General features: G+C 40.3%; 1 protein-coding gene and 1 long non-coding RNA gene across 9 annotated transcripts in view; one reads left to right on the top strand and one right to left on the bottom strand.

The window, feature by feature from the left end:
- The window catches only part of PCCA (propionyl-CoA carboxylase subunit alpha), a 300,758-nt gene that overhangs the window by 23,732 nt on the left and 251,577 nt on the right, over positions 1-25,449 (top strand). Inside the window, exons 1-4 of one of the 8 annotated variants that reach the window (XM_086880804.1) lie at positions 3,354-3,491; positions 11,226-11,303; positions 14,433-14,480; positions 14,569-14,637. In XM_086880804.1, the coding sequence (XP_086736930.1) occupies positions 3,438-3,491; positions 11,226-11,303; positions 14,433-14,480; positions 14,569-14,637 (249 nt within the window). In that variant the 5' untranslated portion in view covers positions 3,354-3,437. Of the gene's footprint in view, positions 1-3,353; positions 3,553-6,428; positions 6,626-11,225; positions 11,304-14,432; positions 14,485-14,568; positions 14,638-25,449 lie in introns of those variants that run through there. The other 7 variants (XM_086880807.1, XM_086880812.1, XM_086880811.1 and 4 more) reach the window with 7 other exon arrangements.
- On the bottom strand, positions 2,102-3,314 carry LOC111945293 (uncharacterized). Its single transcript, XR_002871594.2, has 2 exons — positions 2,860-3,314; positions 2,102-2,749 (listed from the first exon to the last, which is right to left on the bottom strand). It is a non-coding gene; the product is annotated as an uncharacterized LOC111945293 (long non-coding RNA).

The following is a 25,449-nucleotide window of genomic DNA, read 5'->3' as shown; positions in this document are numbered from 1 at the left end:
ATTGCTCCAGTTTTCTCCCTGGGTACTCGCTTAAAATTTAGGTAATGATACAACAACTTATGATTTCTTTCTGTATTTGGAGTTATGTTAGAAGATGAAGGTAACTCTCTAATGAAAGGATCAAAGAAATTCTCAGTACTCAAAGCTGCAGTTCTCTAGGACCCCCTCAAAATAATGAGAAAGTTGCACAGTGTTCCAGTGTCTTATAAACCTGCTTAACTTTCTGCATGTTAACAGCTTCACTAACTGAGACAGGAGTGTATATTGAATTACGGCATTACAAATGTGCTTACAGGCATGCAGAACTAAGGTCTTTGTTTTTATCCAAATTCATATATCTGTTTATATACATATCCCATGTATCATTATCCTTTATCTATTCCAGATATTTTAGTTTTGTAATTTAATTTTTGAATATCCACAATTTCTTTAGCAGTGGTGATGTCTGTTGTCTTTTTTCTTGAATATTCAATAGTAATTGTAGTATAATCTTGATCCATCGCATAACTCCCTTTTCTTACAGAAACAAAATTTTGTATTTTGTGTGTACTACTCATTTCAAAACAGAATAGGCAAAAAGACAGCTAGTAGAAATCTGTCAGTCAGAATCAAATCATACTGAAAACTTCATGTGCAGAAAAATTAGCATTTTTTTTTTTCTTCTTTCCCCCCAGTCCCTTCAACTGGTGTGGAGCTTTAGCTTCACTTGGAAACAGGCTTGCATTAGGCCATTTCTCATCAAGTTCTTTATGCACCCAGCTGGCAGTGTCTGTGTGTAATTCCAGACAGTTTCCCTTTGCAGCTGTGGGGGGCCTCCTTTGATGCGCCTCTGTAGGTGGCTGCCGATCCCTCAACTGGGGCTGGCAAACAGAATCTCCTCTGTAGAGGAAAAGAAAACACCCCGGTGATGCCATGTGACTGTTTGCTTTATGCGTGCAGGGGGAACTGACGTCAGGTGCCTCAGGATATTGTTCTAATGCGGTAACACGGTGTTGCGGTGTGTATCTCTGCGCATCTAATACACCGAACGCAGTGCCTGTGGTGAATGTGGTCAGCCTACCTCCCTTCTGCTTTTGGTCTCTTTTACTTTCAAGGCTCTCCACGTGTACTGAAAAAAAAAAATCTACAGGGTCTGCTTGTGACTATCAATTGAAAATACGGTGACCTCCTGTAGACATACTAAGAACAGTTTTCTTCCATTGTTCCTACCTGTGCGGTTGTAGGCATTGTTAATGCAGCAGAGCAAATGCGTGAGCATGCAACAGGGGGGAACCAATGCTGATTTCATTTTTGCTTCTTGCTTGGGAGGAAAGGGAGAGAAGTTATTTCACAAATCTTTGGTATGCAGCCGAGTTCACAGAATGGTTAAGGTTAGAAGGCACCACTGGATGTCTTCTAGTCCAAACTCCTTGCTCAGGCAGGGACCCCTACTGCATGTTACTCAGGATTGTTTCCAGATGGCTTTTGAGTAACTTCAGGGAAGGACACTCTGCAGCCTCTCTGGGGATTCTCATCTGAAGTCCAGGCACCCTCACAGTAAAGAAGATCTTCTTCATGTTCAGGTGGAACTTGCTGTGTTTCAGTTTCTCTTTTTGCCTCTTGTCTTATTGACCAGCACCACGGAGAAGATCCCAGCTCCATCCTCTTGACACTCTCCCTTCAGATACTAACTAGTAGTGTTATCTTTTTTTTGTCACAGCTTTCATATATGTCAGTTTGAATGTAAGTACTGATACAGAAAGTTTAAAAAGTGATGTCAAGCAATAAAACTAGGCCAAAATTTTTCAATATTATGTGTGAGTAGGGACTTTTGCTTTGCTAGGGGACCATGCAGCTAGTGTCCTATGCAAATATCCATGTTTGGGTGAACCCAGTTGCCCAGGAGCTTCTGCCCTCCTCTGGTGTCTCCCTGCAGCATGGGAATATGCATATATAGTAGATAAAGTCTAAGAGAATTTACTGAGGACTATGAAAGTATAAAATGTAAGAGCTGTTATGCAGTGACGTATGAATTGAGGTGTTGATGTGATCTGGTAAAACCTGCACTTACATAATCATCTGGCTGTATAAGAAGCACCTTCTTACCTGCACAAGGGCATCGACTGTTCCAAAGTCTGAGGGATTATTAATAATCTAAATGTGTGTATTGCTCATATACATTTTCCTTACGGATTGTTTTTTTTATTTTTTTTTTTTTTTGCTATCTTACAACCCTATCAGGAGCTTGTTGTAAAGCATGTCTATGACCTACTCCTTTTTCTTAACTGAGGATAATTGTCTTTCAGCCTCAGAAAATGTAATCTTGATCTGCTACTGTGGTAAGGATGAAGAGGAGTCTCGGGTCTACCCTCATCTCCCACATTACCATTGAAGGGGAAAAACGGTAGAAATAATGCTATTTAAAGGAAAAAACCTGTTATTCCTGTGCTTTGTGAACACTCATTTGGACATCTTGGATTGTGTCTTTTCTATGCTTCAGTGCTGCGGTCAGTTTATGCCTCTGTTGTATTTTAACAGAGGTTCGAGATGATAACAGTGATACTTCTTATGGACTTTCATCACGGTAAAACCTTCACAGGGTTTTCTGAGATGACACTTTACTTGGGGCTCGGCATTACTCTGTCATGTCCATCACGACAGAGATGCAGCACACCCGCAGCAGAGAACCCGGACCCAGCTGCACACGGCATTTTGGAAGGAGCTTACTCGGAGTTCTCCGCGTGCAAAGAAGCCAAGCAGCAAGTACTTCCTGCAGATGATGAGAGGCAGAGGACCATCAGTATCTCTCATGCCGACCGTGCTTGTGTTTCATAGGGCAGGAGCTTGGATCAGGCACGCTGTCACAGCTGCGCTTCTCACCTTCTCCCCACGGCAGCCCAGGGGAGGGATGGATCCCCTGCCGGTGCTGCTGTGCCTTCTGGCAGGTGCACAGGAGCAGGCAGCCCGGGATGTTCACGGTAACGGCACGAAGCTGAGCCAGGGGAGCTTTAGGCTGGATATTAAGAAAAGGTTTTTCACTCACAGGGTGTTTGGGCCCTGGAAGAAGCTCCCCAGGGCAGTGGTCACAGCGCCAGGCGGACAGAGTTCAAGAAGCCTTCGGACAACGCGCTCAGGCACACGCTGTGCCTCGGGGGCTGTCCTGTGCAGGGCCAGCAGTTGGCCTTGGATGACCCTTGCGGGTCCCTTGCAGCCGGGGACGTTCCGTGGCTCCGTGCGCGCGCGCAGGGCGCGAGGGCGGCGGAGGCGCGCACGCAGCCGCCGCAGCCGCGCCCGGAGCGGCACGCGCAAGCGCGGCCCCGAGGGGCACGTGCCGCGCGCGGCTGGCCCCTCGCGCCCCTCCCCGCCCCCGGCGGGCGGGCGCGCGCCGGGATTGGCTGCGCGCGGCCCGGCCCCGGCGGCGCGGGTGAAAGGGCGGCCGGGCAGCGGCGACCGCGGACATGGCGGTGGTTGCGCTCCTGCGCTGGGGCGGCCGGCGGGCGCGGCTGCCGGGGGTGAGAGTCGCCTTCGGGGCCGACCCGAGAGTGGCGGCAGCCTAGGGGCACCGAGCCACGGGTGGGGTTGGAGGCTCCCCGTGGATGGGGTCGCCGGGCGGGGGCTGTTCAGTGTGCGGGAGGGCGAGCGGTGGGTGGCCTCTCCCCCGAGGAGGTTCCCCGTGTGGCCGGCGGGGACCCCGGAATGGGCGAGAGGCTCCGGGGAGCTCTGTGTGTGCTGGGCCGCGGCCCCGGGTGGGCGCCGGGAGCGGCCGTGCGGCCGGGGGCGGTCGGCGAGTGGCGGCCGGGAGCAGGGCGGCTGTGGAGCCTGTGTCCTGCCTGCTGTGCCTGCGGGCTCCCAGCATCCGAGAGGCCGTTCCTTGATGTGTCCCGTCGGCGTGTTGCCAGGAGACCGTGATTTATTTTTAATTTTTAAATTAATTTTCTGCTGGTGAGCCGGGTTGTGTGATACTTTAGGGTGGCGGAGTCGGCGTCCCCGGCGGTGTTCATTGGAAGACTGGACGTGTCACTTAGTGCCGTGGTCTAGTTGACGTGATGGTGTTTGGCCATAGATTTGACTCCATGACCTCAGAGGTCTTTTTTGACCTGATTGATTTAGAGGTTCTGTGATTTCAGTTTCCTTATCCTCCTTCCCTCTGTTAAACACAAGCTTATGAAAACCCTGGGGTAGAGGGTAGTTTTGTGCTATTTTTAGTTGAAAAATGTTAGCTAACAGAGAAACGAGTTGTCTCTTTCTCCCTATTCCCCTCACCTCCCCCTTTACCCCAGATAATTAGACTGCTTTCAGCTGTTACTTAAAGCTTTACTGCGGTTTTCTGTTTTTCTTGCTTTTCATGGAAAGGCAATAAATTCATTGCAGAACCATACCAGTGTTTTTGATGAAGATCTGCAATTATCTAGAAAACCTTATTCTTAGTCTGTGGAGTAACTTCACTGAGGAACCTGCTGTGTTTTCATCTGTTACTTCTACAGATTGTATTTAGAGGAAAGAGTATTTTAGATAAGAACAAACAGAATTTGCACATTGTGTTGTGGAACACTTGAATGACACTGCACTTTATTTCTTTGTGGGAAAAGTATTGTAACATAGTTCTAATTGTCTGCTATAGAACGAATTTACTGTTTGTTTATTTTTCCCTGAAAAAAACAATTTGTGTAGAGTACCAGGGGAGAAGAGTACATTAAATTACAGAAAATGTTTGGCCCAGTGCACCTCTGAAGGTGTGGGATGGACTTCTCTCTAGAAATGTTGCTTAATAGCAATACTGTAAAGAACTCCTCACCTGTTTCTAGGAATCATGTAAAAGAGGTGGTTTCTGTGGGCAGGGAATTTGGAAAAGGGATTAAAGAGGAAAACAGCATGCATTTTACCCAAGTGTTTTTCCTTAGGAAATATATGTATAGTAAACCTGTTTTCCTGTGAAGGTGTACACAAGAGAAGCTTTTTGAGAACCAGGGTTTTTTAGCTGGAGATGACTTCATATTAACAGAGCCCATCCTGTTTGAAAACTTCATATTTGGAAGCCATGAGTATGTGTATGTACATGTGGAAGGCTTCTGCTTATCCTACTAAGTAGTTGTAATACTTTGATGTCAGTCCTTTGGAGCCTCCAGAAGGCCTGTGAAAGGCCTACTTTGTTTCCTTCTTTCTGACATCTCAAGGGCATTGTCTGACAGTGCCAGGGCATGCAGTATTGAAAGTGTTGCATTAGTGACACCTCAGTAAAACAAAATATTTTTACAGCTATTTAATAGGACTCATGAGTTACGCCACTGAAGTGATTTCTAGCCCTGAAGGTCACCATCAGGACAGCAGTATATTGAGAAACCTCTAATAAAACAAATTTGCATGGAAATTGCTTTCATAGGTTCTTTTATGTTTTGCTAACATAGACAAATAATAAATTGATGTCTTCAAACTTGACTATGCTCAGACTTGACTAACTCCTACAATTTTTGCAAGGGCTAGTAGCTACTTAGATGCCCTTAACTTCTTGTGCTGCTTTCATGTGGAAATCAATAAAGAACCTGAGAAAGGTGCAGAAACAGTGAGCTGGGGATTTGACTCTTCACTGTGTTTCTAATGTAGTGCCTGTCACTTCTGTTTAGGTTTTATGCAGAACAGGTTCTGCTTGGAATATAACCAAAATTTCATTCTGAATGCTTTGCACTTCTGTAGCTGTGAGAAAACCTGATGTTGAAAGAAGGCTGTAATCAGAGAATGAGGGTGAGACACAGCTTTTGGTATTTCAGTCATGAAACTCTTGGGAGAGCTGCTGGACTGTTTAAAATAACGTAGAACAAAGTGATTAATACTACACATCATGACTTCCAAGAGTAAACTGCTGATACAGATTTTAAGTGTAGATGTTTTCCAATAATTGTATTAAATGTATGGAAAGTTTCTCTGCCATCTGTGCACCCATGTGTCATGGAAGTTATCTGTACAGTGGAAGCTTCTTGCTCTCTTATGCTATTTTTAGTGTGCTCTTAGTCCAGGGAAATATTTTCACCCTAGTTTGTAAGTGCAGAAATACTAGGCTGATGGGATAGCAAGGTTGGATATCATTTGCCACTAGGGAAGGGTGTGCTAATGATTGCCAATCTGTGGAGATGAATGTAGCCATAAACTTCTGGAGTTTAGTGATTGTTTCTAGTATGTAAACTACAGATTTTAGTACTGACAAGCACTCTTAAAGCATAATTCAGATAGAGATTTCTGGTTCTAGGAGTAACTTCTTGGAATTTGTAGGGAAGGTATGCTGTGCTATGTACTGTGGGCAAAAAGTGCAAAAAGTTTTGAAAGGGAAAAATTGAGAGTTAATGAAATTCTATATTGGGTAAAAATAAAGTCACTCTTGTTCTGAGACACTTTTTGTTTTAATTTATTTTGTCTTACTTGCATAGATTGTTACTGTACTGTGATCTATTTCACAGGTGCCAGCCAGCTTTACTGGACCTCTTAAGGCTGTTGCCATTAGAAACTGTTCCAACTTTCTGCAGCTGCTAGGTCTTGATCACAGGCTGCTCCTTTTGAGCTCCTGCCTCCCTGCAACTTGTGCCAGCACTATTGCATGAATGTCTTGGATAAGCTGGACTGAAATCTGGCTGAGAACACGTTTTTCCCACTCCCTGTGAGTAGCTTCTCAGCTGGTTGTATTCCCATGCTTGGTTCACTATACAAGCTTTAGGGCACAGTGGAGAAGCTACCTGGATATAGGAATGACTGAGCTTAAAAAAATAGCCTTAGGTGGATGAGTGTTTCCTTGTTTGCAGTTTGTATGCTCTGTTGGCAAATATGAAAGATTTTCTGTTCTTAGAATTGTGTGTGTTTGTCAGTCTGGTCAGAGAGAAGTGCAGTGTGCATTACAGAACCTTGTACCACAGCTGTGTTTGCAGTTGGCTTCAGGAGAATCTGCTTACAGCTACAAGGGATTGGCTGTTCAGTGCTCTGAGCATACAAAGGAAGGGAAAGTACTTCCTTAGAGAAAAGAAATACAGAAGTGTTATGTTTCCCTTTCCATTTATGAGCTGTGCATGGTATTGTATTATGAAGCTATGTTTTCAGCCTTATAGATTCAAAATCTTGCACCTGAAGGTGTCTCCTTCCTATGTGCTTTAAACCTACTCCATTAGTAGAGTTCCACACACAAGAAATTATGTTGACAAATGAGGTGAAATAAATATTTGGGAGCATTTGCTGTGTAGTCAAAATATGGGAAAAGAAATAATCATTTTAGTCAGTTTTATAGCTACTCAAGAATACTGATGGCTAATACTAGATACACCACAAGGATAAAGGGGTTATTCTCATGTTACCTTACACCCAGAACTCTGAAAGTGTAGGGGCAAAAATTTTGGGAGAGGTAGAATTTGTTTAGTGAAAAGAAATGTGTTAGTCTGGCTGTTACTATTGGGTATTGCTGACTGTATTTTCTAGTAATGCTAAAATACACATTCCTTCCAATACTAGACTTCTTACAGCAAATATTAATATATGGTGCTTTTCCTGCCTGAAATCTGGAACTCTGAGTCTCTGTTTTGACACTGAGACCTTTTTTTGCCTGTAAAACTCAGTATCAATGAGTTATTTACAAGCTGACCAGCATGGCTGGGAGGTTTCCTTCCTCCATGAGGGCATGTAAACCTTTAAAAACACACATATAAACCATATCTAAATAACAAGTTAATTTTCTGTTTTGCTACTGTATGCTGTGTCCTTAAGCCACCTCAGGAGGTTTCTTAGGGTTGGGTGCCCAAGGGGAGGCAGGCTGTCTATGAGGTGTCAAAAGTAAGTGGCAGTGGGCATACTATTCTACAAGGGATTCTGTAGTTCGATTACTTTTTAAAATATGAAGTTATAAAATAACTGTTACAGATACTTTAGTTTAGTTTGGCTATTCTGCAATTAATAATAGACAAAGCAGGATGCTTTTCTAAAGTACACCACTGATACTATCTGTTTTCCAAAAATTTGCTAGACATGTAGAACTCCAAGCTAAATGCAGAAGTCTGGAATTGAGTTTTCATAAATTAATAGCCTGCATTCTTAGGCTTTCAGGAGTCAAAAGCTTTATCAAATGGAAGTAACAAATCATGACAAAAATAGGTTGTACCAGATGAGTCTACTGCCCTCTCCTACTTTTACAAGATGGGAGTCTTCAGGTCGAGCTGAGCTCTCTGGGCTGTTCTGAGGAAATGTCTGTGTAAGGTATAATAGGGCATGTGTGGTTTGGGGGAGGCACCCAATTAAGGACGCAGCTTGACAGTTAGGTTGGCTTTGCTGGGTTTTTGGTTTGAAAGGTCTTTGGAGGTTTAAACAACCTACCTATGGCAAGAGCTTGGGAGTCTAGGGGTTGATGATGACACCTGTGTAGCTGTAGAGTTGGAGATATCAGTTAAGTAGCATTTCTTTGTGGCCTTAGATGTGCATTATTTACAAAATGCTTGTTTATTTTTAAGTAATTATTCAATTGCTTATAGTGGCTAGGAGCAGGCCTCTAAAGAGATTTTTCTTGAAGTGGATGCTAGATTAAGCAAACTCTTAAACCTTAGTGTAGATACATACAGAACCCCTTCTTTTAAAAGCTGTGAACTAGAGTTGGAATTTCACATCTGGGTTGAGCAATATGCTTGATTTTTTCTAGGAAATTACCCAACAAGTACTCGATTCAGGGCTGAACCTGGCTTTCTAAGTGATTTGCCTGTGTGTGTGAAAGGAGGCAGTTAAATTTTTAAACATAGGTACATAATTAGATTAGGCTATTACAAGATTTTTATGTGGAATCTGTCCAATTCTGTAGTGTAAAACCAGAGCTGAGTGTGGTATAAAGTTTTACCAAGTTTTTAAATTGCTTGGTAATTTTATTCTTTCTGTATAAAAAGCTTTAACAGGGCTTTTCCTTCTTTTTTTTCGAGATTGCTAAGATTCTGCAGCTTAATGCTAGCTAATTTCCCTCCATCATAACCTATCCTTCCAGTCTCCTATGCATAGCTCTTCTGGCTTCCAAAACTGGATGCGTTAGGCATCCAAAACTAGTTTTGTATGAAAGGTATTTACAAGAAAGTTCAGAAGCTTTTCCTTCTTTTCCTGGTTGTTGCCTTTTCCCTGCTTACTGCAAGCATTTAGATTAGCCCCACTGACCTTTAACAAGCACTTTCTCCAATGAATAATATTAACTTGGTGGAGAGTTTTTGTGTGTGTCCTGTATGACCTTCTTTAGACTATTTGTGGTTTCTCAAGCACTTCTGTCAATAGTGTTTCGAGGGGAGGGACTCAATCTGCCTAACTGTGCATATTGTGGAGCTGGAGAGTGTACTCTGCTGCTTTTCTAGGTATCCTTCCTCTGCCCTCTGACAATATCGAGATCACAGTATAGTCACTGAAGGTGTAACAATTGTGCTGTAAACTTGGGATGATGACCAGCTGGCAGGTGTGATTATAGCTTGCAGTATTCTGTCCTTAACTCCATCTCTGTAATGCCTGAAGCAGATTGCACTGTCACACCCTCAGATGAAGAATAATATACCTCTGCAAAAAAACCAAAAAACCTCTAGTGCATTTGATTCTAGCATGTCAAATGATTTGTGTTTCAGGTTGGTTTGGATTTTATCTTTGGGAAATGAAGTGAAAGAAATAAAAGAAGCAAAAACCCCCACCAAAACAAACAGTCAAAACTGAATGGGAAACAACTCAGTAAAAGAAAAGTGGAATGGTCACTTTCCACTGACCCTTTTTTAGTTTCAGAAAAATGAAGCATATATGAATTGTTTGGAAGAATTAAGCATAGATGGATTAGCTGGGAACAGTGTATGCTGTCTGCCACTAGTGACTGGCATCTAAACAGTTTGTGTAACTATAGTAGCTTTCTGCTCATGAAGCTTGGTTGTAGCAAGAGATGGTATGGCTCTAAGGCTTCCTTGTGTTGAAATATATTGTTTTTTGTTTATAACATTAAAAGATCAGCTGCATTGCAAATGTCATGGCCTTCTTAATCCTGGGCTGGTTTCTGCTTTCTGTGATGCAACATGATAAGTATTTTCAAACTTGATCAGGCTAGAGGGATAGGAACTATAGGGAGTATTCACATTCCAGTGACTGAGAGCCACTGTTATTTCAAAATCAATATGAGGTTACAGTAAATTTGAAACTTTATCCATTTTTGAACTGTCTTAATTTTACTACTCTTGTGGAAAGTGCAACTGAATTCTCTAATTAAACTCTTTGTGTACATATGCTTCTTTATTTTTTGATTTTTTTCCCCTAATGTAGTCCATATTCATATCTTTTTACACAGTCTTTTCACAGGACACTTTTACTTTCTACTACTTCCTCAGACCTCTGCAACTTTTGAAAACAGTTCTTTAAGACAGAATTGACGAATTTTGAATTCTGGCTATTCCCATCACTGCTGTTTCCTACTGGACAATATCTATTATTAAGGCTTTTTATAGTCTTTTTGATTTCAAGTGGGTGATTAAGTATGACTTTGCCAGAACTGTCTGTACTGATGCATCTTTGGTGTGGTATCGTTTTATCTGTATGATTATCTTTGTTTATGGCAAACTGCTGTTATGTTGTTAAATTAATTGCTTAAGTAATACCTATCTGAATCTCCTTTTTGATACACTTACAAATCCGTGATACCATCTATTGTGTTTTCTTTGAAATAATGTGTGTCTACTACTTTTTTCCTGTGTTGTGCAAAAATGTTGAACTATAGGAACTGTTTATGTAGAAGTTGGTTCAGAGCAGAAGTCTAAGAGAAAAAGACCTCTTTTCCTCAGACTGCTGTCAGGAGGCTGTGATAGGGAAGATTGAGAGTTTAGCTAGCATCTAAAGTCTGTTCTACTTCTCCATGCTATATGGGCCCAGTCTGCTGCATGACTAACAGTTCCCTAGCAGTGAAGGCCTCTTCCCATCACCACTGTGTACAGACATATGCATGCATGCTCTTCTGAGAATTTCTTGTAGGTATTTCTTAGAACAAGAAGGAAAGAAGATGGTATAGTAGAGAGTAATGCTTAAGTTAATGACCTCATATCTAGGGTTTCTGAATTGTTTCTGATGAATGTTTGTGGGTGTTTGCTTGGAGAAGGGCAGCTCTCTATGAGCTGTAATCCACTTGGTGAGGGAGTAAAAGGCTATGGAAGTTTCCTTAAGATGTCAGCGTATGAAATGTTTTTAATTTCATGGCGTACTGTACCAGGCTTAACTCTCTGTTTCTTCTCTAGTGGGAAACACTGTGTTCAAGATGGTGCCGTGTAACTTCACATAAACTCTATTCGTCTGTGTATGATCCAAATGAAAAGGTAAGTAGTATGGTGCATGTTTTCTTTTTGATGCCTTGCTGTAATACTGACATCAGGGTTTTTAAACTGCCCTCTTCTTTGTGCTGCTGTTAACAATAGTAGTTCTCTTGGTATACCCCATGGCTGGTTTAACAGCATGTTTTTCTTTCTAAACCAAAAAGGAAGTTGCTTTTGCAGGATACATGTCAAGCAAGATTGGATGTTACTTTTGAGTGTATACCCAAAGGCTTAATAAGTGATTGTGAGCTTGGGAAAGTTATATACTGGCCTGAACACGTTATAATTATGAAACAACTGTTAATGTTTTTCACGGTGTGGGTAGTAACAGGCCTGTTTAAACATCTGGGAGCTAGACAAGCCAAAAGCTGTTTGTGGAAACAAAGCTATGTAACAGTGGCAGCATGGTTGTTAGATCACCTGGCAGAGGGGTGAGAACTTCAGGCCTCAAAAAAAGATGGGCCTTTAAGGCCTGTGGAGAATAGCAAATCCTCATCTTGGGGCTTGTGCAGTAGCAATCTCAGTTTACAGCTGAGCCAGGAAAAACTCTCCTCATGGAAGATTGTCTTGGCATGGTCTCTGAAGTAAGACATGGGGAAAAATAATGGGACTGAAAGTACACTAATATTCAAGAGCAAGGATGCCAACAATTCAGGACTGATAAGCTTGTCCTTATACACCAGCGTAGAAGCAATTAACTAGAAGTGAAACAGTATTAGGAAGTGGAGAAAATCGGTGTGTACCTAGAACTGTGGCTTTACAGGTTCTTTTCAGAAGATAGCTTTTTCTTAAGGTTCTTGCTGAATTAAGGTCCCCTTGCTTTTCTAAATGCATAATTATGTTTAGACCATATAGGTGGGTATTTGGTTTCTCTCATTTAGGAGCTGTGTAATTCAACCAGTGACTACTGCAGACAGTGGAAGGGGCACTGAAAAAAACAAACCAAAAAAGAGCTTAAGTTGTCTTTGTAATGATAACTTTCATGTGACACCTTTTCAGCCTAATTAGTGGAAATTATATAACAAAATTTTACTCCAAAGCAGTATGTGATTTAATTTCTTTTTATCATGTTGGACTTAAGTCTAGTCTGTGTGTCTCTAGACAGAGACTAGAATTGAAAAATTAAAATGAATGTCAAATATTCTTAAAATCTTGATATTGAAAATTTTGTCTTGTACTGTGACCACAGCTGATTAATAAAACAGCTTTTATATACCAAGAACTAGGTTGATGGTGAACTTGAGTCATGACACTTTTCAATACCAGGTATTTGGGAATTTTTTTTTAATTCCCCCTCAAGTCTGTATGCCTAAAAATCTTTAGGTACCTAGAATGCTGAAATTTAGATTCAGGAACAGTTTGTATGATTATGTTGATTACCTTTTTAGACCAGATCCCTAGTGAAAAAAAGCTCTTCCAAAAAGTTGCTAGCTCCTGTGGTGCTCTTACAATATTTGTATCTGATACTTGAGTTTGTTTAAAGATGTTTAAGATCCATCTGAGTCAGGTGTGCCTGTGCACTGAGCAGTGGTATTCAGCAGATCTGGCTAATTCTACTGTATAAGCTTGCTGCAGCTCTTATCTGGAAGAGTTTCTTATCACTTAATTTCCATATGGTGTTATCATGTGGTAGTATTTTTAAACTGGTTGTATGATGGCAGCTCAGCCCTGACTTTGAAAAAATGAATTTGGTCAAGGGCACCTTGAGTTCCTCTGGAGTCTAGAGCAAATAATGTGTTCTAGTCTGTCAATAGCAGTTCCTGTTGGAGTTTTGCAGTGTTCCTTCCTCTCCTCTGGCGCCTGTCTTCTCCTCCTCAAATTAGCTAATGACTGTGAGACTAGTAAACAGTTTTAGTTGTTGTGGTGGCTAGTCTCTTCCCCTAGTCTGTATGAAACAAGCTGTTTGGTGTAGTGGAGGGAGAATAGCTGTCCAATATCTTTGGGTATCGTTTGATAAACCTGATGTGGTATGACTGCAGACTGCCCCTGAAGGAGAGAGTCCTGCTGATTCTCTATCCTATGTCTTTCATATGGAGCATGGGAGGCAGAGTAAGACTGTTCAATTACTGTATTAATCTTGTGATGTGTCCTGGAGCTGGGTCCCTGTGGTCTGGGGTGTGCAAAGCAGTGGGGTAAGTGTGTCACCTAGGATTGTTTCTTTCAGTGGCAGTCTGTATTTATAACTGAGCAGATGAGGTAACAAAATGCATCTGTGTGTTTAGTAGCAAGGCCCATGATAGCAATAACCCTTATCTCAGCAGTGGAATTTTTGTGCTGAGGAACTGTGCTGTTCCACCCCTCTTTTCTGAATGGGAAGGGGTGTAAGGCTTATTCCAACAGCTTGTTATCCCCTTCTTACAGGCATGATATAGAAGTGTTGGAGGTACATTTGCAGTGTTAGTGCATTCCAGTGTGAAAGGTGACAGTGAATTTCAGGGGAGTTTTTTGATTTGCTGTTCTGTTGAATTGTTTGCTACTTAGTGTTGAGTGTGTAGCAGCGTCTTTATGGCCATGCAGAATTTTGCCAGGTTCCTCAGGTGAAGCTGATAGGAGAAGGGGCAAGGCTGGTACAACTCAGCAGGTGTGTCTGTACAGGGTCGAACTGTTGGTCTTTTACCCTCCATGACCTAGGCATGATGGAGCTACTCTTCCTTATGATTAGAATATCTTTTAAAGTAGAGATGCTCATAACAGATGAGAATTTTGGTACAGGTCATCTATACTGTTTGGGGGCAGTGACCACTGTACCTGCCAGCATTGTACCAGTATGTACCTGTGCTACTTCCAGGCAGCATAAAATCTATATGCACCTCTTCCCTGGGCTTGGCTGACTTCCAGAGTTGCTGTAGGGTTCTAGTTGGCAAGGAGATCTAAGGAATGCTGGTGTGAATAGTCAAACCCTTTCTCTTCTGAACCTGTGTGTGCTATGTAGATCTAGTATAGCATATGGTTTGTTATATCATCATTTAAGTCAGGAGAACCCTTTTAAAAGTAGGTGTTCTCAGAAATACAAGGTCATGGATAAACCATGGTTTTAGTGGAAGTGGAGGAGAAAAGAATGCATGTTTCTGGAGAGAGAAAGACTTGTGTTCTGTTTGTCTCTAAGGATTTTTATTGTTCTTTTCCCTTCAGACTTTTGAAAAACTCCTTATTGCCAACAGAGGAGAGATTGCATGCCGAGTAAGTATGTAACATTTTAATTTTTTGATTTTTAATTCTAAAGCTATTGGTATTTAAGTGTTGGTAATTGTCACTTCTTATGTGGCAGGTCATCAAAACGTGTAGGAAGATGGGGATTAAAACAGTTGCCATACACAGTGATGTTGACGCCAATGCTGTGAGTACTGCTTAATTCAAGTGGTAGATGAGGATTTAATTCAGCAAGACTTGCAGCGGTTATGCAGTCTACTTGATTATTGTTGTAGGCATGTTGGCAATTCTGAAGTCTCTTTGTATATGTCCTTTTCTGTGTGCTTGAAGTGAGTGGAGATACCAAGACGGAGGAAGGATTGGACAAGTATTTAGCATTTTTTGTGAATTCTTCTGTGTTTTCCTTGTGCAAATGCTACCTTCCTCTTTGTGTGGATTAAGCTAGATACATGTGCACATAAGTAGATGTGGGCAAGAAGTGTGAGAGTGGCAGTGAAGCCTAAATTTTGTTTTGCTAATATGCACAAAAAGGCAGTGAAGAGTGGATCCTAGAAGAAGGTATAGAGCTCAGTATAATTTTTTCCTGTGCCTGGTAAATCTTTTTCATTACTTCCTACTTTCCAGAAAAATGTCCCCATCTACCAGGTATGCTAAAAAGGTCTAACGGAGCTGTTCCATTTGTTGAGGATGTTGATGTGCCTTCAGTATTCAGGAGCTTAGCAGGAAGGTGGTAAAATGGCTTTTTAGACAAGTAAGGTACCTTCCTGGCCATTTTCAGGTTTTGTAGTCTCTTGGTTATCATTCATGGCAGCAATAGCAGGATAATTTCTTGTGTGGTGAAACAGCAAGTGCAGTTATTACTTGCATATTTTTGACTAGAGAGAACTGTGTTATTCCTTGCCTGCAAGAATTGCTACAGGAGAATTGACAGGGGGTACCCCCATATCCCAGGAGAGTTTGTTGAAATCTGGAAGGGAGTTAAACCCCTGTATTATGATTTAATAAGAAGTCACTCAGACAAACTACCAGAAAAAATTGTATACTTTATGCAGGACAGAACTTGTGCATATAGGTGGTGAGTTACTCAACATTAGAAAAAACAGATATGGTTGGTGAAATTGGAAAGTAGTTAGAACTTAGGTGTTCTCAGAGTTAAATGAAAGGTGAGATCTGTTGGGAGTTTTGGACTTTGACACAGCTTTTGTCCGAGTCCCTTTGTGGTTCTATTACTACATGACCAGCTCAGCTCGTATGAATAGGCTGTAGATTGAGCAAGGGACTGAAGTGGGACTTGCTGAAATGCTCTGCTGATTGATTTTTTTTTTTTTTAATGCCAAGTGTTTTTTATTTTGAGGTGAATGGAAGGTACACTTGGTCTAGATTTCAACTGGTAGCCATAACTGGTAATGTAGTAGCTTGTGGGTGCTCAATGGGCTGTGAAATGAATTCTTAATGGCTGGTTGTCAGACATCATGATAAATTCTAATTCTTTTGGAAGTCAAGGGCTATGTGAATATGAATACAAACTACTCTGTATGATCTATGATTCCTCTAGTAAAACTGAAGCATGCTGATGAGTACTTGAATTCCATTTTATGTATATAGTATCTGCTGTTAGGATAAATGGTTTCACTGTTTAGCAGCACTGCATAGCCTTGTTCACTGGCATGAATTCATCCTGAAAATGGACTTAAAATGTTGTTTAAAAAAACTCCACATGTTCTTTCACCACTCCGTAATAGACTTGAGAAAATGAATCTGTCTTCTCTCTGGTGTGTCTGTTTATTGTGTGGATTCTGCTATGAGCTGAGACTGTGGAAAAAATCTGAAAGCAGTAAGTAAAAACTGAGATTGAAGAACATAATGAGAGTGTAAGAATGGCATGAAAAAGTACAACTCATGACCTTAGGGGGAAGGGTGTACAAATAGTGCATTAAAAGAAGAAAATTGAAAATATGTCTATGTTGCTTTGATCTACAGTGCTGTCTTAGCTTTTAAGTACAAATAGGGTCTTCAATTTGTAATACTTCCCAAGAGAGAGAAAATCCAAGCTGGTATCTCAGGAATGCATTAATATACTCATGGCAGTTCATAAAGATAACATTAAGTGTGTTAGAGGGGATGCTGACATTTTGAGTTTATGGATAAGATGTGTAAGGGTGATGTAGTGTCTTAGCTCTTTGAAGCCTTACCTAAAGACTGATCAAACTTACCTGTAGCTGGGTATATTGAAGAAGCTCCAGGTATTTAAAGTAAAACAAGGAAGGCTACTTGAAAAATGATTCTATGCACTTAAGGTAGTGGTATTAAGTCTATGCTAGTTTTTTGGGTCTAATTATGAATGTTGTTTGTCTGCCATAAATCATTCAGGCACTACCTTGTGTGCTTGCACCAGGAAATAGTTAATATTGTCTGTTTTAATGACTTGGATACCAAGTTTATTCACTGTGGGAATGACCTGGCCCATTGCAGTGATGTGTGTGATTGGCATTTTGGATGACCTCGATAGATAAGTCCACAAGCCAAATTCTTTGACTCTGTTGCTTACCATAAAGTAACCAACAATAATTGTCCGTAATTCTGTCAATGTTTCATCAACACCATCCTTCTAGGACCAGTCATAACAAAATCTCAAATGCTCTGAAGTCATACTTGGGAGCTGATGCAACCTGGCAAAGGAACCTCTGTCCTCATGGAGCTAGGAAAAATGTGTTTGCTTAGTGATGGGATGCCACAAGAGAGTTGTTAATATTCTTTTGATTTTGTGCTTGACAGGATATCTTACTCCTTCATGATTTATATTGCAAAAACAATGAGTATGATAGGCAGCTACCCTGATGATGATGGTCACAGAACCAAAGACAGAAATGGGTGTAAAGGCATGTGGTTGGGCTAGGTGCTGATCCCAACACTGTTTGTCTTTACTAAAAATAGTGGGACCTGGTTTTAAGTAACTAAGGTAGGGATATTTTACAAAAATATTACTTATTAACATGTTTAGAAGTAGCACTAACTACAGTAGATAAATTTTATGCTTAGAACTTGGAGAAGCCTTTGAGATGTAGTAAGAGCCCCTTATTACATTACATCTATATAGCTACTTACTGAAAAATAAGTATAGTACAGATCAGGTAGCCTGATCTCTTAATATGAATTAATTGTAACCAGTATAACTGTGAAGGGAGGGCAGTCCAGACCATCTGTTACGTCTCTGTGGTTTTGTCATTCTGTTTCAAAACACAACTGAAACTGAACAGAAGCAAAGTTCTTCCAATGTGCTCACTAAATATTTAAGGTGAGAAAGAAAACAGATATCACAAAGTATTTAGCAATTCAGGCTCTTCATTGAGATTCTAATTTATTCCTTATCTATGATATGGATAAATGTGATATGCATGAATGATTCAAGGTATTTTCACTAATGTTTGTATAGGAATTGTACACACAGTCTTAAAATAATGGTCTTTGAATAAAAGGTCTGTAAAGACTAGCAAGGGAGTTACCTTAGTCCTAGAGCTTTATTTTAGATTTTTGGTTGAATATTAACTTATCTTTTTTTAAAAAAAATTATTTATTTATTTACTTTAAATTTTCAGATTACTGAAATTCTTGTGGAATTTACAGTGCTGAATAGAGGTGGTGGGAATAGACAAAATGCATATAAACTTCCCATGAAACAGCTTTTTCTTGTTCTTCACACTTATTTTCTCTGGAGCACCATGGCAAATGTCTTGAGTATGCTGTTAGAGCAATATCAATCTTGACATAGTTATCATTAATAGACAAAACTAGTAACTAGACTATAAGAGCACAAAGGAATTTTCATTTCAAGGAATTTAAACTTTGCTGTTATGAGGAGGAAGCAGGAGAGAGTACTGTTAAAAACTGGGAACGTGGCAAAAATGGAACAACCTGACGAGAACCAAATAAAGCTTACCTGAAGAGGGAAAGTACAAAAAGCAAAATATACTGTTCTGTGCTAGTAATGTAAAAATTGACCAAAGATCTGAAAGATTTTTATAGGTGAAAATTGTTATAGTGATAGGGAAGAGAACATTAACAAAACTTAAAAGGAGCTGGGTGACTTCTGAGACTTTTAGATGTTTCTGTATTAATGCAAATTTACAGATAGCTGGAAATGGTATTAAATGGGATTGAATTGCACTTGGTTTTGTGTAGGTGGGAGGGTGTGTGAGCTGATGGGAAAAACAGCTTGACAAAATGGCTGCTGAGACCCCCATAGAGCATTACAGTTGCTCATGTGGTACTGAAAAAAGTAGGTCATAATAGATGCTTTCAGGTTCTTGAAAATAGTGGTAGTACTCTTTGATTGCATCTGTTATTTTGGAGAAAGCAGAGAAAAAAGTTGTATACTGTTCAAAATGCTGAGTTTCGTTGGTTTTTTTTAACTTCAGTGTTCAGCTTTCAAAACACTGATTCTTTACATTTGAATAGGTAAAGTGGGGAAGGACCAGTAAAATTCAGATTTTTTTTTAATTAAAACATCTGGTGGAATTATTTTTGATATGAGAAAACAAGCAAAGAAGTTTTGTCTGAACAAGAGTAATCGTATGTACTTTTCCCCCTGAACTGATTGGAATAGAGAGTTAAGATGAAAGAGCCTCCTCAACCATAAATGTAACACTGATGGTGCAAACATTGTCAAGGAAAGCTAGAGAACTATTGTAATGCCTAATGTAATCAGCTAAAAGTATGATAAATGAAGAACAAGCTTTCACTAATTGGATCTGAACAAAAGAAGGTATAGCATAAAGCAGTGAATGAGATATAATTTTACTTGGCATTTTTTAACACAGCAGGGATTCTATAGCCATATGAAGCAATGAACTATAAATGACTGAAAAAATCCCATGGGAAAGTAATGTAAACTACTAAAACTTAACAGAGTAGTGAGCAATGAGTTATACTTCTTTCATAAAAGGTTTTTCCTATCAGTCACTTAAGACTTCAGGTGTTATTGTATTAAACTGCTTGTTCTAAATCTTGTTCTGCTACATAATATAAAATGAAAAATAATGCAAATGCTTTTATTGATGTAAAAGTAATTGAGTTGTTCTCCAGAAACTTGTCTTTTGAGTGACAGAAAATTGAAAAAATAAGCTAGAAATGGAAGAGCTATATTCCTTTTCTAACTTTTTTTTTAAGCTTGGAGTTGAGACAGTATTTCAGGAGGAGGCTGGAGAAAAATCTGGTTTAGGGAAACTGCAAAGTTAATTAGGGTTATAAGTTTCTATACCATGTCTTTATTGAGCTGAATTAATTTGAGTGTAAGGTGAGTTTTTTAGAATTTTGCTGAAGACTTCTCTATAGTTTAATGGGATACTGCCAGGTTCTTTTGTTCCTAAGAAATCTAGCTGGTGAAAATAAGTATTGGAGGGCAATTTGGCATTTGAGTTGTAGTCTAAAAAAGTTAGTTGGAAAAGTGGAAGTTTATCTAAAACTGAGGGGTTTTATTTACTTGTAACTAACTTAGAGGTTTTAACGTTTGTCCAAATCTCATTTACATTTTTTTTTCTGCTTTGTCTTTTAAAATGTGCAAAGCTTTCTTCCATCATCTGCTACAAAACTAGAAGTTCAGTCATTTTGACAGGTCAGTGTCTCCCAATGGCATTTCTGGGATTTTTACTCACAAAATTTGTTTTGAGTACCTATGTGAAAATGAAACTAATATTTTGATGCCTTTTGGAAATGTGTGATTTCTGGGCTGTTGTCCAGAGTGTGTAGAGTGGACTCTGCTTCTATGTACTATCTGGAGAAATTCACTCTTCCTTAGTGGTGGTGTTTTCAAAGTGTGCAGAGCATGAATGGGCCAGATTGTACCAAGGAAAATATGGTCAGGTTTGCATTGCTCTTCTGCTCTTTCTTCAGTGTATTTGCCTTTTATTTCAAAAGCAAGACGGTGTGTTGATCATCTCTTTACGAGAGGGGATGGAGATGTTACTATCCTGTCTTCATGTTTTATTGGGTGAACTCCTGGACAGTTTTGTAAAGCATGAGAAATGCAGGTGGTGGTAATCCCATGAAGAGAAATGGAATCCTTCCATACCTCTGTGGAAGGAGTGGGCTTTTGTTTGGAATTGTAGCTTGCTTGCCAAGTAATTTGCCTTTTTTTAAAGTTTATCATTGCTTTGAAGCTGAGTGGGTTGATGGAGGAAGTAATTTTTCAGTGGCTATACTGAAAAATACAAGCTTGATCTAAAATTTTAAAAGTTGGGCTCATCAGAGCTCTAGAATCCTAAAGTTTCAGCCTTTTAGTGTGTTTTTATCAGTGATAGGATGATGTGAAATGCATATATGACCTCTGAAATGAATCAGGCTCCTGTTGCATTGTTTGATGATTAAGCTGAAATGTCACTTTTGTTTGATTCTTGTTGAAACTCTACTACTGAGTAGCAGAGGAAGGATGCAGAATAGAATGCCTTAAGCATCACACTGCAGCTCTATTGGGGACACTGCCTTGGAGGTGCAAAGTATATGTCAAAAAGAAGTTGATGCCAGATCTTTTGACCTTTGAAGGGATGATTATTTAATTACCAGGCTGATTTATTTGAAGGATCAATGCACAGATGAAAAATAATTTCCTGTCTCAAAGCTCATTTAGGGAAAGTGGATGTTGTCAGAAATACTGATCTACCCTTAGAGGAGGAAAATGTGAGAGCCCAGTCAGCAAAGTTAATTGCAGCTTAACAGTGCAGGTCCTCAGTACTGCAGAGAGTCAAGTAGTGGCTCTGTGATGCTATGGCTGTCTACATCAGTAGGCAGTGGGAGTACCAAGAGTGTATCTGTGGAGTAGTGAAATGGTTCATGCTGAAGACACGGTGTTCTTTCAGGATCTCTGTGCTTGGTCCTAGTTTGGTGCTGAAGGCTTGGTGTCTGCTTGTGGTGGTTTGCTGTGCCCAGCAGGTATCTGGTTCTTGTGCTTTGAGACAGCTGAGTGTTAGAGACAGAAGTGTTTTAACTGGGGATGACTAAGAGATTTACTTAAAAACAAGAAAAAGCACTCCTGATTTGAACTTAAGTACTGATGTGTACTGAAGTCACTCTAATTGCTTGCTTAGGGCTGCCCTCCTGGTGCTCTAGCACTTCTCTGATCTTGTGCTGGGTTGTTTCCATGCTCTGAGCACACCAGACTGATTGACCAAGTTAGTTAAAACTTTTTTCTACTGACTTTGTCACATATTTAAATGAAATATTTTAATATAAAAGATGCTGTAGTCATAGAAACATAGGAACAAACTGCAGGTTGTCTGCAGGGCTCTGATGCTGTACCTAGAGTTGTGGGGCTTGGAGAGAAGTGCAGGCATCTCATTGATCAAGTCTTAAGCTTTAGGCTGAGCAGGGCTGAAGTCATTAGGCTTCACTTGTTCTAGAGATGTGCCTCTCTTGGGCAGCAGTGGCAGAGATCAAGGCAATTCCTTTGAAGCTACAGGTATGTGCTGAGAGCACTGCCATCAGCAGTTCTGGATCAATGTCTCCTGCTGCCATAAACCAAGTTGGTGTATGTCTATTATAGTCTGTTTGCTTTGTGCTGATATCTAGACATTTCCAGAGGTAGTGGAAAGTGCTGTATGTAGTAATTTTAATGCAATTGAACATTGTCAGTGTGACTAAAAAAAAGATAGTTTTACCATCTTCCTCTGTAAAAGACAGCAGTGTGATTTCCTGCTGCTTCACCTCCTTGGATATAAAACATAAGGTCCCTTAGATTCCTCTTTTGAGGCTTTGAGAGTGTCCTGTCTTTTTCCTGACTTTGTCCTTCACCCATGTCCTCAGCAGCAGCTACTTCATCGTGCAGATTCATTGCTCCTGTGGTTCATATTGTCCCAGTTGTGGTATTTGTTATCAGCTGTGGTTGTGGTTATTCGAGGATGATCTGTTTTCAGGCACTATTAATGAACAATACTATGTGGTAATACTGTCTCTAACTTGTTGTGCCTGTGGGTATAAATACAGGTGAACAGGCCCTGGGCTGAATTTCTTTTTAGTATTTGGATGAGCTCTAGACTGAGAGGGCCCTAAGGCAGATTTTCTGTGAATAATGTTCACAACTACTTAGAACATTTTAATGTTAATTACTTAGAACTTTTTAATATGATATGAGGTACTGTCTGCTAAGAGTAGTTCTCTTCCTTTCTATCTTTTGTGTACCTACTACATGTGCAGCCTTTTCTAAAATGGATCCAGGCTGCTTATCTGTATGAGAACAATGGGGGAACGAAAAGAAAGAAATGTCGATCAGCAAGCTCATGTGGCTCTTTGCATAGGTTAATGAATGCTAGAGCTGATGGTATCAGGACACATGATTGGGGACAAGGAGAATGAATACTTGATTAATCTTTTGAAAGGCAGTGTAGATTTAGTGTCTTGAGTTAATGCTGTCACATGTCCTAATAGTGGAGAATGTGGGGAAAAGGGATCAGGGAAGGAAACGGGTATCAGAGATAGTGCTCACACTATGTGAAGAGCTGGATTGGTGAGCAGAGCCATCTTAAAAGATCCCAGTAAGAAGCATTGTATTTAAAGCAACTTTCCTTGGTTGTTGAATTGGTCAACAAACAGCTGCCAGGCAGTTATGGAGTCTGGGATTCCACAGATGAGATCCTAGTACCATTTTTTTAGGGTGGAATGTTAAACCAGAAACTGAATTGCTTATGAGGTGTCTGGAAGATTGAAGAACTCAAGATGGGAGACAGGAAATGAAGACACAATTTGTGAGGTATAAGGTATAGGTGCATATGTCCTTTTATGGGTGTTGTGGTTTTAGATTATATTCTTTTACCTTGTTCACAAAAAGCATCTGTCACTTGTTTACTTTGAACAAAGGAACACTATATAAAGGATGAGTATGAGATGCTGTTTTACTTATTACTGCTGAATTGTCTGTAGGCAGCAACTAGCATCCTTTGATAGCTGTTTGAAACTAACCACTCCCCTAAACCCTTCATGTATCCTGTTTATTATATAGGAAGAATGGTGATCAGTGTTTGACTAGTTGGTGCAAGCTAATAGGTGTACTGTGTGGTGACTTGGATTTATAGAAATGCATGTATTCTGCTTAGAGAGTACCTGGTTTCTGCCTCTGTCTTGCTATGCTAATTGGGCAGTACTTCAAGTTTCATTCCTGGACTTTAGCTGGCTATATAATGTTGCATGAATTTTCACAGTTCCTTTGTAGCTGGCATTTAATGTCAGCTCACTTGTTGACCTGTGATGTTACTGGCCTTGTAAAGTAGGCTGCTGACAGTTCTGAAAGTGAAATTGTTTTTAATGTGGGTTTAACTGTTGACAAATTTCTGATGACCTGTCATCTCCCTTGTCTGTTTTCGGTAGCAAAGGAGCATTCCTATCCAGGAAGCGTATCTCCTAGACTGATCTTGTAATTTTGTTTGGAGGGTATCTCATCCAAACAAAACTGGTATTCTATACATTTAGGAAGAAGTCAGGGGAGCTAAGAACTTGTTTGTATAATGCAGTTTCTTTCTTAAAACTTTTTAATAGCTATTTGTCTGTTCAACACAATATTTCTGAAGGATGCTTTGAAAGTAACATTAGTCAAACATTGAGGTTTGGTTTCTTAAAATACTTCCTGCAAAAGTTTTCCCTGCTCTCATTAATTCCTTATTGTACCATGTTATAAGAGTAGAAGAAAAGCATCTTTGAGTAACTGAACATGTGTTAATCATAAATCTCTCCAGCAGGCGTAAGTTTGTATTAAAAGGTTTGTGGAAGGAGTAGGGCTATGGTCTTTTATGTCTTGGAGTCTAGAAATTGGCTGGTGCTTGACTCTGAGACTGAGAGTAGGAGCCAGGGGCCCTTATAAATGTGAGTTGTGCTCTGGTCAAGACCCTGTTGTAGGGGAAGGAGCTGCAGGGAGATGAGCTGACTTGCAGAATCAGGAAGGACAAATAGACTGACAGGCTCTTTGCAGAGAAGCTGCAGAGCCAACAGATTTGCGTGAGACAGATTTGCTTGAATAAGTGGAGGATAGAGAATTTCGGGGGAGGCTGTGACTCCTGCCACTAGGCCAGGTGGTATTGGATGCCATAGACCTGATCATGAATAAGAAATAGGTAAAGTCAGCTTTAGAAAACTGGAGGAAATGTATCGTTCTAAGACACTAGTACATGTGGGAGAGTGAAAACAATTCAGGAGTCTTCTTGAGTGTGTGGAGAATGATTTCTTGATGCAAGAGATTGAGTTAACTAGGAGGTGCTGTGTGGGGCCTCTTACAAAGAGGGAAGAGGTAATCAAGGAAGTGAAGCCTGGGACTACTGTGAAATGGTGAGGCTTAGGTTTCCAAGAGGAGCAAATAAATCAAAGAGCCAGAATTGCAGCCGTGGACTTTGGAAGTGCAATTTTCTTTTTCCCAAGCCAACATTTGCTTGCCAGGGTGTCATGAAAGGCTGTTTTGGAAGTCAGAGTGGCTCAGGAGAGCTTGTTTATACTCAGTATAGTCTTCTCCAAGCAGAGGATCTTGGGCAGAGTTCAAATGTATAGAGCAGATGAAGGCAGGGGTAGGTTTCCTGGAGATGGAATATGCCAGGGCATAATTAAGGAAACCAAAGCTCTGCTGGTGTTGACTATATATTGAAGGATGTGAAGGGACAGGATTTTTTGTGTAGAAGCTGAATTTGTGAGGTAGTTAACTAAGGTCAACTACTATGTGATTGAAGAAACTGATCAGCTCTGAGAGGTCCCGTCCAGCCGTAATTGTTGTTCAGTTTTGCTTGCTTCTTTTCTAAAAAGCTCACATGATGTGAGAAGAACTTGCAAAGCAGAACAGATGAAATTTATTTCTGTTATGTTGACAAATGGGCAAATACATGGTTAATCAATAGTCCTTGGTTATGCAATGTGAAAGATGCTATTTGACCATTTACTGCATCATATTTGATGAGAAAAGGAAGCTTCTTCACAGATAATTTAAAAGGTTAATATGGAAGTATGACCTATGGTGTTTATCTAGTTATTTAATTTT

The sequence above is a fragment of the Cyanistes caeruleus genome, chromosome 3 (genome assembly GCF_971803275.1).
Source record: "Cyanistes caeruleus chromosome 3, bCyaCae1.hap1.1, whole genome shotgun sequence".
NCBI lineage: Eukaryota > Metazoa > Chordata > Aves > Passeriformes > Paridae > Cyanistes > Cyanistes caeruleus.
Note: the sequence above shows the minus strand (reverse complement) of the source record. Positions and strands in the feature narration are given on the sequence as shown.